The sequence below is a fragment of the Leiobunum rupestre genome, chromosome 11 (genome assembly GCF_980474605.1).
Source record: "Leiobunum rupestre chromosome 11, qqLeiRupe1.1.hap1, whole genome shotgun sequence".
Lineage (NCBI taxonomy): Eukaryota > Metazoa > Arthropoda > Arachnida > Opiliones > Sclerosomatidae > Leiobunum > Leiobunum rupestre.
Genome location: NC_143394.1, coordinates 15,829,834 through 15,848,459, shown reverse-complemented (window position 1 = coordinate 15,848,459; position 18,626 = coordinate 15,829,834). Strand labels below are relative to the sequence as shown.

General features: G+C 36.8%; 1 protein-coding gene across 1 annotated transcript; it reads right to left on the bottom strand.

Moving 5' to 3' along the window:
* Positions 1–4,009: 4,009 nt before the first annotated feature.
* On the bottom strand, positions 4,010–18,559 carry LOC149921844 (putative ammonium transporter 3). The gene is made up of 7 exons (XM_090162173.1): positions 18,448–18,559; positions 13,893–14,442; positions 11,666–11,737; positions 10,642–10,701; positions 10,504–10,577; positions 4,849–5,165; positions 4,010–4,410 (listed from the first exon to the last, which is right to left on the bottom strand). Exons 1-7 carry the CDS (start codon positions 18,557–18,559, stop codon positions 4,084–4,086), a joined length of 1,512 nt encoding a protein of 503 aa, XP_090018299.1. The 3' UTR covers positions 4,010–4,083.
* Positions 18,560–18,626: the final 67 nt, after the last annotated feature.

The window sequence follows — 18,626 nt, the reverse complement described above, 5'->3', positions numbered from 1 at the left end:
ATAAGCAATTTATGCTATATGCACCTATTCGAGCGTGGGCCCGTCTAGCGGCACGGGCCCAGGTACTACTTTGTACCAATTTAACTCTTCGCCGATTCCACCCGGAAGGATTGCATAACCCCAACAATAACGACTGCCAATGATCAGAACATATTACATATTCCCAAACAAATTGATAAATCTTACAAAAACGATAAAGGGCATTGTACCGTGAAAACCAATTAACACGGACCGTATAGCGTGGCAGCAAAGGCTTAACTATTAATCACGGCGGTCACCAAGTTCGCGGTTTAATTAGAAGAAAATTGGGAGATTTACTCTTCGATTTACTCTTATATGGCCTCAATTCAGGCGCCGTAACGAGAAAGAATTTCTAAGCCTTTCTGCGGCTCGGTTTTTCCGCTTTGAGTGAAATCTTAGAAAGGCGTTTCATCAGAACAGCCCAGAAATCGCTGACTTTCCATCAGGAGATCCCACCAAACTATAGCTATAAATTAATGATTTTCCTAACGTTGCAAACTACAAACTAGGTTGTCAAGACACTGAAGTAGTGTTGTAAGTCCCGCTCGGAAAATTTTCCGGAAAATGACCAAGGCCTTTTTTCCGGAAAATTTTCCGTATTTTTCCGAAAAAAATAAAAAAAAGTTTTCATTCCATGATTAGTCTAATATATTGTCTGCAAATTTAAATAAAGCGGCATTTTCACCTCATTTTTTCGTATCTAAAAGTAAAACTAAACCTCTAGACAGTGGCGTAGCTAAGACCCGCGAGGCCCCCCCGCAAAACAATATTCGGAATTTTATCCGGTATCTAGTATATACTTTGATATGAAATTAGGGGGCCCCTAAAGCTCCGGGGCCCCCCCGCACTGCGGGGTCTGCGGGGGCCTTATCTACGCCACTGCCTCTAGACTAGTTTAAACTGATTAACAATGTTACACTATAATGTTTTTAGTTTGTTGGCTGATATTAGACATTTTACATCGATAAAAAGTTAAAAACATTAAAAACCCTTAAATGGTAATTTATGTTTCAATTTTTTATTTTTCCGATTTGCGGAAAATTTTCTGAAAATTTTTCCGCATTTTATTTTTCCGGAAAATTAGCAACACTAAACTGAAGCGATCAAATATCAGTCGTATTATTTAAGAAAACAATTTTTAATTAATTGTGACGCAGTATTATTGGAATTTCAATAGTTGGACGTGCTAGTCTTCAGAATTTGATTTTTCGGATCTGCCATCACATGGAGGAGCCGCTTGAAATTCAGGTCGAATTTTTAAAATACATTTTTTAAGCCTGATTGACCTACTTAATAATTTCATACTGTCCTAGGTGTCCATAGACGTGTGTGTTATAGAATTTCACATCGAATTATGAAATTGTTGGTACCACAGATGTAAATTTACATCTAGTTTCCTTCAAAATCGAGTGACTTATAATTCCTTTAAACAGGTGGCCGAGTTACAATGCGTGGGAGGGTGGTGGTATGCCCTTCATGTCACGCGAGCCAACAGCTCCCTACACTTACTATTACCGTTAAACTCCAAAAGTTTTTTATGGGAAGGGGAAACAAAAGAATTCGGGGAAACCCCATTTACTAGTAGGAAGAAAACTTGTAAATCAAGTGGGGTGGTTTAGTGGTTAGCACTTTCGCCTCGCGGCAAGAAGAATCAGGTTCGATCCCAACTTGTGGCACTGGGTGAAAACTCGGAAAAACTTTTTCTGCGTTGAGTTTTCTAGTTCTGTTCCAACTTGTTTAACGGGCTTTCCCATGAGCTCTTCGGTTTCCCCTTTCCATAAAAAATTATCGAGGTTAACGGTAATAATTAGTGTAGGGAGCTGTTGGCTCGCGTGGTACCATGGGCTCGAGCCGCTCGACACCACCCTCCTACGCGTTGTAACCCGAGCACCTGGCTTTAAAAGTCGCTTAGTGACTTAGGCCTAAGGTGGTGATTTGGGGATTAGCCTAGCTGATTATATTTATTACGATGACAAACATTTGGACAATTTGAGTTTCTAATAAATAAATTTAAATGTATTTTTTCAACCTACGAAGATTGGCTATTTTGAAATTATTTTAAGCGTTGCTCCCCTAAAAAATTAAATCATCCAGTTATCTTATTGGTTCCCTAAAGCTGACGTTAGTATCAATAAATAAATTCTTGCTAACATCTCGATGTATTAAAAACATTGTATTCAATTTCTCGATATATCTGAGTATTGGGGTCAAGGTTAAGGGTCTCACAACAATTTAGTTCAATCCACCTGCTCAACCAAATTTATTTATTTAAGGTAAGTCCCGGTCCACTTATCCTAAATATAAAACTAAATGCACTCGCCAAAATATATAAAATATTAATTAACTTATGCTTCTCGTCCGGAACCGAAGCTCCAAAAATTGAATATTGGAAAATAGATTTTAGTGGCGTAGATCTGAAAGTGAAAAACTACACTAAAAAGTGGTTGTGTTTTTGCCGTGTATATCGTACGTTATACCATAAGTATATAATACGTGAGAAGTGTCTCTGTAGGTAATAAATATGAAGCATTTTCCGAATGGTCGGACATTTGCATTTTTGTACCAGATTTGGTATTTTTACCGATATCCGGGAATTTCTTTGAAGGATTTTCTATATAAATTCTAAGGGAAAAAAGTTATTTTTTGATTTGTCGGTTTTTACCCCAATTTTCCGCGGAATTTTGGTTGGTCCGGAGAAATATTTAGGGCCCTTGTGTTTTCAAAATGTTAGCAAAATAAAGTGAATAATCATCAAAATTTTTCTTTTTATTCTCCTTTTAATGAATTTACGCAGAATTCAAAAGTTAAGCCCCAAAATATTAAGCTAATTTTAGTTTTTTTTGCGGCCCCGTGGTAGGATTTCGGTGTCCCCTTTCCGGTAGGCCAAGGTCATGCCTTTATACCCCCTGATGACGCAACTGACTATAATGACATATTAACTACCACCTGACGATTTAAGAAATCACATTACTTACTATCTGGCCCGACAAGAGACGGGAAAGCCGGTACAAATTACCGGGGACCGTGCAGTTTCGGGGGCCTGATTTGAGAAAAACGAGGGATACTTATCCCCTAAAATGTATAGCTATCTCCAAAAGTAACGGTTCTATTAGGGCCCTAAATCAATATTTTTCTGGGACCTTGCTTACTATTAAACCATATTTACCCAATTTAATAATTTAAAAAGTCTCAATAATGGCGTATTCCTCATAAACGCTTTTTGAAACCTCAGACTGCGAATAGCATTAGCAATATTGGAAGATGGATACTTTTCTCGAAGGAGTGTATTATTTACTTTTGGTAATACGAGGTACTTAATCCGACTCTCCTTACTTTCAACCAACGATTTGTGGCGAAGCATAATTCTTTTCCTAGACGTAAGAAATATGGAGAACTCGATAGAACGAATTTATTAGAGCACAGGAAGACAATATTGGTGTCCTATTTCGGATGACACGGAGTACATCGATAGATATAGATCATGCTTTTGGGAGTCATTATTTATGTAAAGGGTATTAACAAAAGTAAACCGGGGTAGAAAGTCTCGGACTGACCTCTACTTCTGGCTTCCATTTTGGTTGGCACATTTTTAAATGAGCTCCAGAACACTTTAAAATAAAATTATTCTCTTTAAGACGGTTCTGGGTAAAACTTTAAAGCCTGTTTCATATTGTCAAAAAAGCAATTATTGTAATTTAATCAGTTTTAATTACAATTTGATTTATTTAACAATAAAAAGAAATAACTGCGTAACAACTTGTAGAATGTAATTTTGGAAACAACTTGAAGTTTAGTTATGTCTTATCATGGTCTAAAAGAAGTAGGTACCCTTCCCCTTTAAACACTTATTGGAAGTATGGAAGCAAAATTTTCAAAAATATTTTACCCCCTACATACTTTTGGTATTAACAATACACTTAATAATAATTCTAACTTTAAGAAGAAGAAAAAAACGGAAAACAATTTTTATATTTAGTACAAGGCCAGACTTAAATAATTGAAGTTAATAATGCACCGTTTTCCCATAAAGATTTCTTACGCCGCGTCGCTAAATTTGTTTGTTTACAACAGACGACAATGCTTTTCTTGTCGCGTTGTGCCGCTTAGAAACTTCTCAGCGCAGGAATCGTTCACATTATCTCTCAAAGACTGCACCGCTCTCTGCCGGCAATTGTCCTTGACGTAATGCAAAGCTACGAATTCGTCCCATTGGGCTTTCATCGGATGTCCGTTGTTGGGCTCTCTACTGGTCACCAATCCTTGGTCGGTCATTTCCGACATGATTCCCTCGTAATCGTAGCCGTCGTGGCGAATGTCGTGCTCGGTAAAATCGGCGCCCAAAATTTCTTGTTGCAAAGACATCCGGATCGGGATAAAGAAATTGATGGCCTATAAATTGAAAATCCGACGGAAGTAATAAGTCATTTGGTTTTGAAAAGAACTCTTTCAATTCACGAATAATATACGCAAAGTAATTCGCGCCAACTCTTTCCAATAACCCCATTGAAAGCCGATTGAGAGTTGAAAGGTGTATAAAAGGCTCCTTCATGGTCAAAGAAATAAGATATCGATTGAAGGACTGAAATTTCAATTAGATCCGTTTGGTTTCGCGTGACTTCAAATCGTTTCCAGAGGGACTTGTTGACACTTGATTTTTTCTATCCATTCATTATTAAAAACTGCAAAATAAATGCTTGAAAAACTGTTTATAACGAAATCTTGACATATCTAACACGCCATTTGGTCATTTCTAAGTTTCTAAATATCGTCTCTAATATAAATATTTCGCTTTGGTCACGGAGCTATTTAAAAGGTACATGAATTTACTTTTAACAGAATGATTGTTGTGACCATGCTCCAAGTCGTTATAATGACGCAAGCGAGTAGTTGAATTCCCAGTAAGGTAGCCTCGCCGCTGACAAACAGACCACGACGACCTTGCGTTAGCTCCAAAATGGCGTCGGCATCCACCATCAGCCCAACGGCCACCATGCCCCAAGCGCCACAAATGCCGTGCACAGAGATGGCGGACACTGGGTCGTCAATGCGTAGCCTGTTGAGAACGGGTTCGGTCTGGGACACCAGTAAGGAGCCTATGGTGCCCACCAGTAGAGCCTGCCAAGGTCGAAACAGAGCGGATCCACCTAGCGTATAAACTCTCTGGAATTTATACAGATATACACTAGGAACCATAAAGTTAGAAAATGCGTTTTCGCCAATTTATGATCTTTAATAGCAGAAAAAAAATGATGCATATTCTAGGTTCCACTGCGGTTGACATATTAACCAATGGAATTGCGGCTAACTCACGCCCTTTTCTTAAGTAATCTGCATAAGATTATGGGCCTACTTGATAATGCCAGATTATAAATTGGTGTAATTTGATTAGTTTTAATAAAAATTTAGAAAGGAAGACAAAAACTATTTTGTTACAATTTTAACTTTAAAGACTGTGGAAGATAACTACTTTTTACCGTGTTGCAGTACAAGTTTTGATAAACTCCCCATAAATAAGTCGTCGCGAGAGCCTATCCAAATCCTAGTTTTCTAAAAAGCGATGACGATAATCAAATATTTTTCCTTGTAAACCTTTAATCTATGGGTAGTTTCATAGAGTACAGAAAGTACGTCGGACTTCGTACACACTGAATCGCTCTAGTTCTCAACCAATTGTGAAGGTGTTATTCTTTTTGGCGGATAAATACAACTTACCAACATAAATTTACCATAAATTTTCACTTAAGCTATAATAGGTGTTTCTATATAACATGTAAATGTTTTTCTACGTCACTAGCTATAATTATTGAAGATAGAGAGAACGGGTGGGAGTCGATAAAGATTTTGGACTTTGAAGTTCACGTGCGAAACGAACATGTAAATAAAGTACACAAAACATTAAGCTCGTAACGCGATGAAAACATTTTTATACTTTTAATTATTTATGGTGTTATTTTATAGAAACACTTATTTGGCGTTCTAATCAGCCAAGAGAAACTGTACATGCTCTGCAGTAAAGAAACTGCGCGTGCTCTACGATAGAGAGTTGCTCGTGCTTATGATAGAGAGCTGCACGAGCTCCGTATAATTCCGATTTTGAGAGCAAAATTATTTTCAAAGTCGTAAAAAAATGAAATGGAATAAAAACGGAATCGGATGCAAACCCCGGAATTCGAAACGAAAGTATAATATAGAATTTAAGATTTTGAATACACAAACGGATGGAAAATCCTTATGAATTTTGTAAATAAACAACGAATAAAATTCAAATTTTCAAAGTCCACATAGAAAAATCAGTTCCTATGTGGCCTTGAACCTGTAGGATTTAGAGTGTTGTATCCGTTTTAAAACGTGCTACACAAAAATACTGTTTACGTATTTTCGGTATTGTATTAAAGTCGGTACCTGTTTCTCCCAGCAAAGCTCGCCAGCCGGGTTTGAGGAAAATGTGAATACCTTTATTATTATTATTAAAAGGGGCCTTATTTCGGAGCGGAATCGGAACGGTGTCTTAAGAGGGTCATATTTCGGAGCGGAATGGGAACGGTGTCTTAAGGGGGTCATATTTCGGAGCGGAATGGGAACGGTGTCTTAAGAGGGTCATATTTCGGAGCGGAATGGAACGGTGTCTTAAGGGGGTCATATTTCGCAGCGGAATGGGAACGGTGCCTTAAGGGGGTCATATTTCGCAGCGGAATGGGAACGGTGTCTTAAGGGGGTCATATTTCGGAGCGGAATGGAAACGGTGTCTTAAGGGGGTCATATTTCGCAGCGGAATGGGAACGGTGTCTTAAGAGGGTTATATTTCGGAGCGGAATGGGAACGGTGTCTTAAGGGGGTCATATTTCGGAGCGGAATTGGAACGGTGTCTTAAGGGGGTCATATTTCGCAGCAGAATGGGAACGGTGTCTTAAGGGGGTCATATTTCGCAGCGGAATGGGAACGGTGTCTTAAGGGGGTCATATTTCGTAGCGGAATGGGAACGGTGTCTTAAGGGGGTCCTATTTTGGAGCGGAATGGGAACGGTGTCTTAAGAGGGTCATATTTCGGAGCGGAATGGGAACGGTGTCTTAAGGGGGTCATATTTCGCAGCGGAATGGGAACGGTGTCTTAAGGGGGTCATATTTTGGAGCGTTATGGGAACGGGGTCTTAAGGGGGTCATATTTCGCAGCGGAATGGGAACGGTGTCTTAAGGGGGTCATATTTCGGAGCGGAATGGGAACGGTGTCTTAAGGGGGTCATATTTCGCAGCGGAATGGGAACGGTGTCTTAAGGGGTCATATTTCGGAGCGGAATGGGAACGGTGTCTTAAGGGGGTCCTATTTTGGAGCGTAATGGGAACGGTGTCTTAAGAGGGTCATATTTCGGAGCGGAATGGGAACGGGGTCTTAAGGGGGTCATATTTCGCAGCGGAATGGGAACGGTGTCTTAAGGGGTCATATTTCGTAGCGTAATGGGAACGGTGTCTTAAGGGGGTCCTATTTTGGAGCGGAATGGGAACGGTGTCTTAAGGGGGTCATATTTCGCAGCGGAATGGGAACGGTGTCTTAAGGGGGTCATATTTCGCAGCGGAATGGGAACGGTGTCTTAAGGGGGTCATATTTCGCAGCGGAATGGGAACGGTGTCTTAAGGGGGTCATATTTAGGAGCGTAATGGGAACGGGGTCTTAAGGGGTCATATTTCGGAGCGGAATGGGAACGGTGTCTTAAGGGGGTCATATTTCGCAGCGGAATGGGAACGGTGTCTTAAGGGGGTCATATTTCGGAGTGGAATGGGAACGGGGTCTTAAGGGGGTCATATTTCGCAGCGGAATGGGAACGGTGTCTTAAGGGGGTCATATTTCGGAGCGTAATGGGAACGGGGTCTTAAGGGGGTCATATTTCGCAGCGGAATGGGAACGGTGTCTTAAGGGGGTCATATTTCGCAGCGGAATGGGAACGGTGTCTTAAGGGGTTCATATTTCGGAGTGGAATGGGAACGGGGTCTTAAGGGGGTCATATTTCGGAGCGGAATGGGAACGGTGTCTTAAGGGGGTCCTATTTTGGAGCGTAATGGGAACGGTGTCTTAAGAGGGTCATATTTCGGAGCGGAATGGGAACGGGGTCTTAAGGGGGTCATATTTCGCAGCGGAATGGGAACGGTGTCTTAAGGGGGTCATATTTCGCAGCGGAATGGGAACGGTGTCTTAAGGGGTTCATATTTCGGAGTGGAATGGGAACGGGGTCTTAAGGGGGTCATATTTCGGAGCGGAATGGGAACGGTGTCTTAAGGGGGTCCTATTTTGGAGCGTAATGGGAACGGTGTCTTAAGAGGGTCATATTTCGGAGCGGAATGGGAACGGGGTCTTAAGGGGGTCATATTTCGCAGCGGAATGGGAACGGTGTCTTAAGGGGTCATATTTCGTAGCGTAATGGGAACGGTGTCTTAAGGGGTCCTATTTTGGAGCGGAATGGGAACGGTGTCTTGAGGGGGTCATATTTCGCAGCGGAATGGGAACGGTGTCTTAAGGGGGTCATATTTCGCAGCGGAATGGGAACGGTGTCTTAAGGGGGTCATATTTCGCAGCGGAATGGGAACGGTGTCTTAAGGGGGTCATATTTAGGAGCGTAATGGGAACGGGATCTTAAGGGGTCATATTTCGCAGCGGAATGGGAACGGTGTCTTAAGGGGATCATATTTCGCAGCGGAATGGGAACGGTGTCTTAAGGGGGTCATATTTCGGAGTGGAATGGGAACGGGGTCTTAAGGGGGTCATATTTCGGAGCGGAATGGGAACGGTGTCTTAAGGGGGTCATATTTCAGAGCGGAATGGGAACGGTGTCTTAAGGAGGTCATATTTCGGAGTGGAATTGGAACGGTGGCTTAAGAGGGTCATATAATAATAATAACTCAGTAATGCATAGAAACAGTAAATCCTGATCACCTCTAACCTGCGTAATAAATAAAATGACGATTATAGAGAAAGCAACCTAGAGCGAGACTTTGGTATGAAGTCCTATGAACCTTTGAGAGCACCTCAGTGCCTGCTACCTTGCTTATGAAACTTTCAATAATCGCAGGTGCGCTTCTATAAATATTAGGTACCATCACGTTAAACCAAATTCAAGGGCGTATTTAGGGGATTTGGGAGTTTAACCTCTCTGCTCCAAAGGATAGGGTGGCGTCCCATTCCTTTTAAGTATCAAAGGAGGGGCAAAAATAATCAGCTGGCTAATAACCAAGGTACCCCTTTAGGCTCAAGTCATCTAGCGACTTTTAATGTCTTTAAACAGGTGGCCGCATTACAATACGTGGAGGGTGGTGACAAGCCTTTCTGCCACGTGAGCCAACAGCTCCCTACACTCCCTATTACTGTTAACCTCTACAAGTTATTATGGGGAGAGTATAATTACTCTTTTAAGCACATATGTCAGTCAGCGGCGGATTAATCCTTTCGGCGCCTTTAGGCACAGAAAATTTTTTCGCCCCTTGGCATTGGTCAGCTAAGAAGGGGCGTATCGGTTTTTAAAAAATAAATAAATATATTTTATTTTCCCCAAATCTTTTCGGCGTTATTTTGAGTAGGAACAAGCCAAGTACATGGACCGTGGGGCTTTATCAGAGTTTTGGGGCCCCTAGAAAAATGGCGCCCTAGGCACGTGCCTACTTTGCCTAGTGGTTAATATGCCCCTGATGTCAGTATATAAGCTTTCATGGATAACCATGACGGATAACTTGGTATGGTTCCGAATTTTCCCCTAGTACCACAAGCTGGGATCGAACCCGGCTCTTCTTGCTGCGAGGTGAAAGTGCTAATAACTCCTCCACCCCACTTCACCAATTTCAAGGGCGTATTTAGGGGGTTACATTCCTTTTAAGTATCAAAGGGGAAACAAAAATAATCAGCTAGGCTAATAACCAAGGCACCTGGGTAGGGTCAAGCAAGTCTAAAAACCTCAATTTAAGAAACCAGATATTTTTTCTATATCTAAAATAATTGTAATAACATTCTAAAATTTTAAATACACTTAATAAATATTACAAAATAAATAATGACTTAGAGTTATGTGAAATTACTTGAGGATTCTTATTTAAAATGTCTTTCAAAAGTCACTTATTCCAACTTCCTTGAGTTTGGCTCTCAGGTAGCGATTTAAAAGTGATATTAAAAAGGAAATTAAAAGCAAGAATTTATTCATTCATTCTTAGTGAGGATGACTATTTTGGGCTCATCCGAGAGCATCGTGGTCTAGATTTCCACTGTCAGGAGACGGAGGGATAAAAACGTATGCGATCTCATTATACCCGTCACCTAGGTGTGCTTCCATCACGTCGGAAGACGAAGGGGCTAGTGAACCAATAATAAAAAATGCTGATTTGATTGACGTTTAAGGGGAGGAGCTTACTGGCAAACCGCAAATAGCAGAAGAGCTAAAAATCGTCCCAGAATAGTCATCCTCGTTAAGTATTAATAAATACATTCTTGATGTACGAAAATGCCTACCAGTGATTGACACTAACGCCCCCAATATGCCATTTATAAGATGGTTCACTTTGAAACAACGGTGCCATAAATATCTAATACAAATAATTAATAAATACATGTTCAAAAGGAATTTAAACAAACAACTTGTTATCGTACGATATCACTAAGCCGACTGCTCCACCGCTAAAGGACGCGTTGATAGTGTTAACTGCAGCCCTAAATATTTTCATGTCTTTAAGAATTTAATTTTTAATAAATTTAAAAATCGTCGCCGATAAAACAAAACCACGTAATTTGAGATACGTGGTTTTGTAAAAACCAATTGGAGACGCGTTTTTGCCCTCATGAGAATTTTGCGTCAGATAAGAAACGCGTCGGCTCACGTGTATAAGGAACATACTAATGTTTATTTTCGATAATATATTTTAAGGTAACATACATAATGTTTTTAAAACTAAGTATAAGAAGATAATATTATTATTATTATCATCCTCTTATGGTATAAATAATTAAAATTATATGTAATATTTTTATAATACCAGGCAATTTTAAAGCTTCACATGGAGGCAGAGTTAATTCATTTCGTATAAAATTATCTTTTGGAAAAAGATGAAAACTCATTCCTTTAGAACTAAACATACTACTTTTGCAGTACGGTATGCAACAAGTGTTTCCTTTTAACCAGGTAATTTTTTTGGCATGTTAAGGCTTAGCAAAAAACTGATGTTACGTTCGAGAAAGTTTCAAGCTTTCTAATATTTCACCAAGCACTATACTATAAATAATAACTTATGAGTCCTGGCTGTCGGAAATATTACTTCTTGGCAATTTCTGGGAAGATGATTTATTTAAGCGCCTATTGGATTTATTTTTTAAATCAAGAAAACATTTAAACGTATGTTTGATATTCACAACGCATTTCGCTTATTTTCAGCTCCTATTTCACTTCATGAGGCGAAACCACGTATCTCTAAAAATTGCCCTTTAGCTAAATATTTTTAAATTTAAATCCTCATAAATTCAATATTGAAACGAAATTATTTAACTATAAAATTAACTGACATGTAAAAACCTAACACGCGATTTCACAAGTCCCTGCAAAATTAAAAATCCATTTTTCTCAAAAAGGCCACCGAAAAGATACGTGGTTTTGTTTTAACGGCGACGATTAATGTTTTACCTAGCAGCGTAAAGCCATCTCTTATTAGAAATACCAAATGTACTCCCGCAGTTGAAAACCAGGTAACCCCACCTTGAATTTTATAATATACAAGTTAATGATCGAAATGACAGAAATTGAATTACGTTCATTAAACCTAGGAGCAACAAACACAAGGAGAACGCAGCTAGCCTTAAAACACGCTAACGAATGGTTGTGTACGAATTTCATTGGACGAGCGTCACGAGCCTTTACGCTGAACGTTTTGCGGGCGGGGGGGAAGACCTTTTCCCAATTTTCCCCTTCCGACGACAGCAGGCGCTAAAGCGTCTAACCATTGAAAAACGTACACAAGAAAATCCACTACTTTTGACGGGTTGCGTTCTCCTTGTGTGGGGTGTTTTGTTTGTTGCTCCTAGATTAAACAGAGAGTCGAAAAATAAAAACTAAATTAAATTGCCAATTTTTCAATTCAATGAGGAAGATTTTTAATCCAACTACGGAACACTAGGTCGTAATCGGGTTAGAAATCTTCCTTGCTCAAGTTAAGCTTTGTTAAGTCATTGTTTTAAAAAAATATTTATTATTAAAACACAACCTATATACTATCATATACTGCCAATTAAATTAATTTTATAAATAATAATCATTAATTGAATAATTAACCTTAAATAATATTATTGTATCAAATAATTCATGAATATTAATTAATATGAATATTAATAAAGTAATTAAATAATATTAACTAATATGAATATTAATAAAGTAATTAAATAATATTAACTAATATGAATATTAATAAAGTAATTAAATAATATTAACTAATATGAATATTAATGAAGTAATTAAATAATATTAACTAATATGAATAATAATGAAGTTATTAAATAATATTAACTACTATGAATTTTAATTAAATAACTTAATAATAATATTAAATAAATAATAAATATTAATAAAAATTAAATAACCAATAAATATTAATAAAAATTAAATAACTAATAAATATTAATAAAAAAAATAAAAATTTAATAAAAATTAAATAATTAATAAATATTAATAAAAATAAAATAATTAATAAATATTAATAAATATAAAATAATTAATAAATATTAATAAATATTAAATAATAAATATTAATAAAAATAAAATAATTAATAAATATTAATAAAAATAAAATAATTAATAAATATTAATAAAAATAAAATAATTAATAAATATTAATAAAAATAAAATAATTAATAAATATTAATAAAAATAAAATAATTAATAAATATTAATAAAAATAAAATAATTAATAAATATTAATAAAAATAAAATAATTAATAAATATTTATAAAAATTAAATTGTTTATAAATATTAGTATTAATTAATTCAATAAATAAATAATATTAACCTTTTAACACAGAAATTAAGTAAATTTAAAATCATTATTTATTCATAATTATCAAAATCCCATAAATATTAATTAAATGCATTAAACAATTAATAATGATTATTGATATTCCTTAATTTTATGAAATTTTAAATATATTAACATTATTAATAATTTTAATCAATTATTTTTAATAAATTTTATAAAATTTGAAATGCAAAAATAATTATTATTAACTAATATGAATATTAATTAGCCTAGCTGATTATTATTTTTTTTAAATAAATTATTTATGTTAAATAATTATTATTATTAATTAATTAATTAAATTATTTATGTTAATAACTATTATTATAAAATAATTAATTATTATAAAATAATTAATTATTATAAAATAATTAATTATTATAAAATAATTAATTATTATAAAATAATTAATTATTATAAAATAATTAATTATTATAAAATAATTAATTATTATAAAATAATTAATTATTATAAAAATAATTAATTGTTAAAAATTAATTAATTATTATAAAAGTAATTAAATATTATAAAAAATAATTAATTATTATTAAATTCATATAAATATTAATTAAGTACATCAAACGTAATAAATAAATAATTAATATTAATTAATTTTATAAAATTATAAATAAATTATTATTAATACTAATCAATTATTTTTATTAAATTTATTAAATTAAAAGAAATTAACATTAAATATAAATCAATTAATTTTATTAAATGTTATGAAATTTTTAGTAAATCAATATTAATATTAAATATCAGTCAATAAATTTTATGAAATTTTTTAGGACTTTTTAATGAAAATAACTTTATCTAAGAGAAAAGTTTCCTAATCTCCTTACCATAAAATGAAAGTACCCACAAAAGCGTAGGTTGGATTTCCCATCGGCAATGAGTTGGATCCGTTGTCAAATCGGGTAATTCTGGGCTTAAGTACAATGGCGGCCATTAGGGCCGATGTTCCGCCAAGGAGATGCACCCCAGACGAACCGGCAAAGTCCACGACACCCATGGACTTGAGAAACCCGCGCTCTCGCCAGAGCCAACCGGCTGGAATGCAGTAAATAATGGTGTTTAAGAACGAGAAGACAATCCAGGATTGAAAAGTCATCCTTTCCGCCATGGACCCGGACACGATGGTCGTTGCTGTGGTCGCAAAGGACAGTTGAAAGATGAAGGTCGCGAAGACCAGTCCCATGTCGTCCCCATCGGCGTCGAGGAAGAAGTAGCCGATACCGCAAAAAGGGTTGCTACCAGGACCATTTCCGTACTGAAGGCCGTAGCCAAACATCCAATAGGACAGTCCTCCGAGTATGACGTCCACCGCGTTCTTCATTAGTATGTTCACTTCATTCTTCTTGGCAACGGCTCCGGATTCCAACAGCCCAAATCCTCAAAAATCGATAAATATATCCCCATTATTCACTAGCATGAGTTCATAATTATATTTTACATAAGTGTACAATTTCCATATCTTCCACTTGTTAAATATTTTATGACAGTCATTTCTAGAATGATAACACATTTTTGGTGAGTGTTAGACTACGTCGGTAGATAAACGCTCTTTGTGTGCAGACCGACATGTCAAGGCGTAGGACCAGCGAGGAATAATTTGCATTTAGTTGTTTATTTTCTCACTAGAGGCTCTGATATTCTTAAGTATGACGACAATTTACTCCGACTATCCTAAAGATGTCACTACTCAACATTAGGAGGCTTTCTCGGTTCTATTGATTGGAAGTTTGGAATCAAGCGTGCATCGCGCGCCGTCTTTAAACAAAAACGAGGAGGATCCGAATGTTGTGTAACGACATTTTCATCATAGCCATAGTAAACTTTTTCCTTATTATACACATATGGTTTTAATTAATTTAAAAGAAGACATAAAAGATAATAAACAACGCTTTTTCATTATCAAAAGTGTAATTGTTAAAATCCTAAAATGAGGTACTATTTACAAGATAGTGATTTAAACAAAGTTAAGAGCGATATAATAAAAGAAATGTTTTGGAGTTTATTCGGTAAAAACGTAAAACAATGTAATCGTTGTAAAATTAATAAAGGGAGGGATATTTAGTGGTTAAAATTATCGATTAGGACACTAACAAGGAGACTACCCGAGGTGTAACAACGATTTTGTTCAAACTCAGGGGTTAAGTAGACCTTAATGAATCATGAAAATTCCCAAAAGGAAAAGTTTCAACGGGCATTAGTTTGGCCATGGCAACCGAAATAGTTTTTGACTACACAAAATGGAAAACTCGTTACCCAAAAAACAGGGGATTTTGAAAAATTCTAAAATGATAAATAAATAAATTTTGATAAATTTTTTCTACTTTTTGCATTTTAGAAATTTTCAAAATCCCTTGTTATTTTCGGTAAGGAATTTTCCATTTTGTGTTGTCAAAAACATTTTCGGTTGCCATGGCAAAACTAATGCCCGTGGAAAGTTTTCCTTTTGGGAATTTTCATGATTCATTAAGGCCTACTTAACCCCCGAGTTTGAACAAAATCGGTGTGTTACACCTCGGATAGTCTCCTTGTAAGTTTAGCTTTGACAATTTTTTGGTTTGCAAAGGGCACATAGGCTAAGCTATTGTTTGTAAATAATGTATTTACTTCGGAAGAATCAATGCATATGTGAAGCGTTTCTATTAAAATCACCCTCGCGGTCAGTCAATCCCTTTAAGAGACAATCCAATCTGCTCGGTGTCCCAATGGTCCTCTAAAACTGACATTTTCCGACGCTATAGAAATAGACACCGGTGACGTTTTCTATGTCTCCCTCTCATGCCAGGAAAAACTAGACCATGCTGCGGATTACCTCAAAATAAGCCTTCTCCCTAAGTATCAAGGACGTATATAAGGGGGGGTTAGGGGGTTCCAACCCCCTCTTAGGACTCGATTCCTTTCTTACGAAAGGAGCGCAACATTAAGAAATAAACAGTAAGACGTAAAAATGAATTGAAATATCTGCAACGCAGCAATAAAAATATTAAATTTTGCAAAACAATATCAATTTTGTTCTTTGTTTTATTATCATTTTCTCGCAAATGTATTAAAAAACTTCGTTTGATACACGTGCGTAAATGTCATTGTCACTCGTCCCGAGTCTAGCCAGTACTTTAAATATGCGTTATTGCTAACGAAAAATTTCGCGCATCTGGTTGTGTTATACTTATAACCCATCCCCCCCCCCCTTAGACTTTCTATATCTACGTGCTTGTTAAGTATTAATATATACATTCTAAAAACTATCAGTTATTAGCGTTTTCCATTGAAAACACTCCGAGAGTCAAGTTCGTACATGGGGGGCGCCAAAGGATGCTCAGCACCCCCAAAATGAATACTTGAGCATCCCCAACCCGACCGACACAAAAAAAATCAATTGCTCAACTACCAAAAGATATGATCTAAAATATTTGTATATCAATCAAAAAGGAGAGCTACATCACAATTTAATTCCAGTAAATATTTAAAACGTTTTTACTATAGTTTTGTTAAATTTTGTTTAATGCGCCAAAAGCTTAAATATGTCAATTGAAGAAATACCGAACTAGCCAATCAAAAGTGTTTCGACGAATATAACATTGCCTTGTTATTGGACCAGTGGCGGCTTAAGAAGGCTGGGTCCCCGGGGCGACAATGTTTTGTGACACCCCCCAGGACTGTACAGAAGTTTTCACGGGTCCTTCGTTTTGCACCCCACCCCCTCCCCCACCATCTCGAGCCCAAAAACATTCTTCAAGCTACCCTGGTACCCGGGGTGGATCGCCCCCGTCCCCCCTCCCCCCTTACGCCGCCACTGTATTGGACCATACTTCAAGAATATTAAAACGTTCATAGGACTGCAGTTCATGCAAACTATTAGCTAATCGTCTTAAAGATTACTTGTTTTAAATTCCATGAAAATAGTAAATTGGGAGTTAAAAATTACGATTTTTAGTATCAAAAAATTCGAGCGCCCTCGAGTTTTGGCGGCTGATTACGGGCCTGCCCAGAGTGGAGGTCGGCGGAACAAATAAATTAACCGCCAAAATTTCAATTAACCATTAAAATTAGAATTATTTGATTTATACGAATAAATTATACGATTAAACAACGATTTAACATGCAAAATTAATAATTTTTTTCGAATATTTCTGAATAATTCTCGGTTATGGATAAATATAAACAATCGTACAATTTCTTATTCAAACGCCGACCTCTAGCCCAGAGTGACCGGATTTGGTCTCCTACGTCATCGCTGCAGATCGGAGGTGCTCGGAGCAGTGTGAGAAATAAGGCACTATCAAAGGCCAATCGCCAGTTTAAAAATTAGCTGGGCCAGTTTAAAAATTAAATGCTTGGGGTGTTAGTGGCCCTGGTGACCACTTAATTAATTCAAAGTTTTTTCCCTTCAAGATTTTAGTTCATTAACAAATACTATATTAATCCCTAAAATTGTTTGGTCTTTGCTTCTAGCACATATTGTCAAGAATAGATAATTTGACAATAAGTTATGAAAGCCTGATTTTGAAGGTTGAAAATGGTAATTGGCCAGTGGCCAGTTTTTTAATTAAACTACATAGGCTCTACTGGCCACAGGTCCAGTTAAAAAAAATCCTTATTTCTCAGCCTGGCTCGGAGGACCGATCTAAATTGCTCCCAATGAAATACACATTTTTCACAGAGTGGAGTATCGTCTGTTATCTTCCAAAAGTCAAGCAAAAGTGTATTGGCGATCCGAGCAATCTGAAAATGTCGATCCTTCTCGAGAGGCGAAGCAGCTCGGATTAATCCGCGAGGGAGCAACAGGATCAATGGAAAACGTGAATCCATCTTACAAGGAGACTACCCGAGGTGTTTATCTCCGATTTGGTTCAAACTCGGGTAGTAAGTAGACCTTCGTGTAACTTGAAAAACCCTAAAAGGGTGGACAAGAATGGGCTTTCGTTTTGCCATGGCAACCAAAAATGTTTTTCACAACTTAAAAACTGTCTTTCTCAATATAAATTAACATGGGAAAATCGAACAATATTTTTCAAAAAATTAAAAAAAGGTTCATCAATTAGATACATAATTCAGATCATGGCTAAATCTGGTACCTTGGGACCAATATACGTCAATTTCGGTAAATATGAGAAAACATACATATAATGGGTAAATACGAGTAATCAGTTTTCAAGTTGTGAAAAACATTTTTGGTTGCCATGGCAAAATGAAAGCCCATTCTTGTCCACCCTTTTAGGGATTTGCAAGTTACACGAAGGTCTACTTACCACCCGAGTTTGAACCAAATCAGAGATAACCACAATATGGAATTCGTTTCGTTTTTCGGGGTGATCCGAGACCACTCACGTCTTCGTAGTACGTTGCCATTTACATAAATAAGTACTTGTCCTTAGCAAAATATACCTGTTTGCATGGTGAAGATGACGAAAGCTACCGTGAAGATCCACGTGGCGTCTTCGGACGTGAACGAGTCGGGCAACACGTCGCCGGAGCTGTTTCTAAGTAGGGTAATCATGCTGGAGCCTGTTGATTCGAGCCGCAGCGTCAGGGTGCCTCGCTCTCTCTATCCGCTTCGTCCCCTG

Excerpts from the sequence above, each read along its gene's own strand:
- LOC149921844 (XM_090162173.1), bottom strand. The coding sequence starts at position 18,559 with ATGATTACCCTACTTAGAAACAGCTCCGGCGACGTGTTGCCCGACTCG. Across the intron at positions 14,443-18,447 it reads CATCTTCACCATGCAAACAG|GATTTGGGCTGTTGGAATCC; the intron begins GTATATTTTGCT and ends TCGATTTTTGAG. Across the intron at positions 10,702-11,665 it reads AGATGGCTTTACGCTGCTAG|GGCTGCAGTTAACACTATCA; the intron begins GTAAAACATTAA and ends GAAAATATTTAG.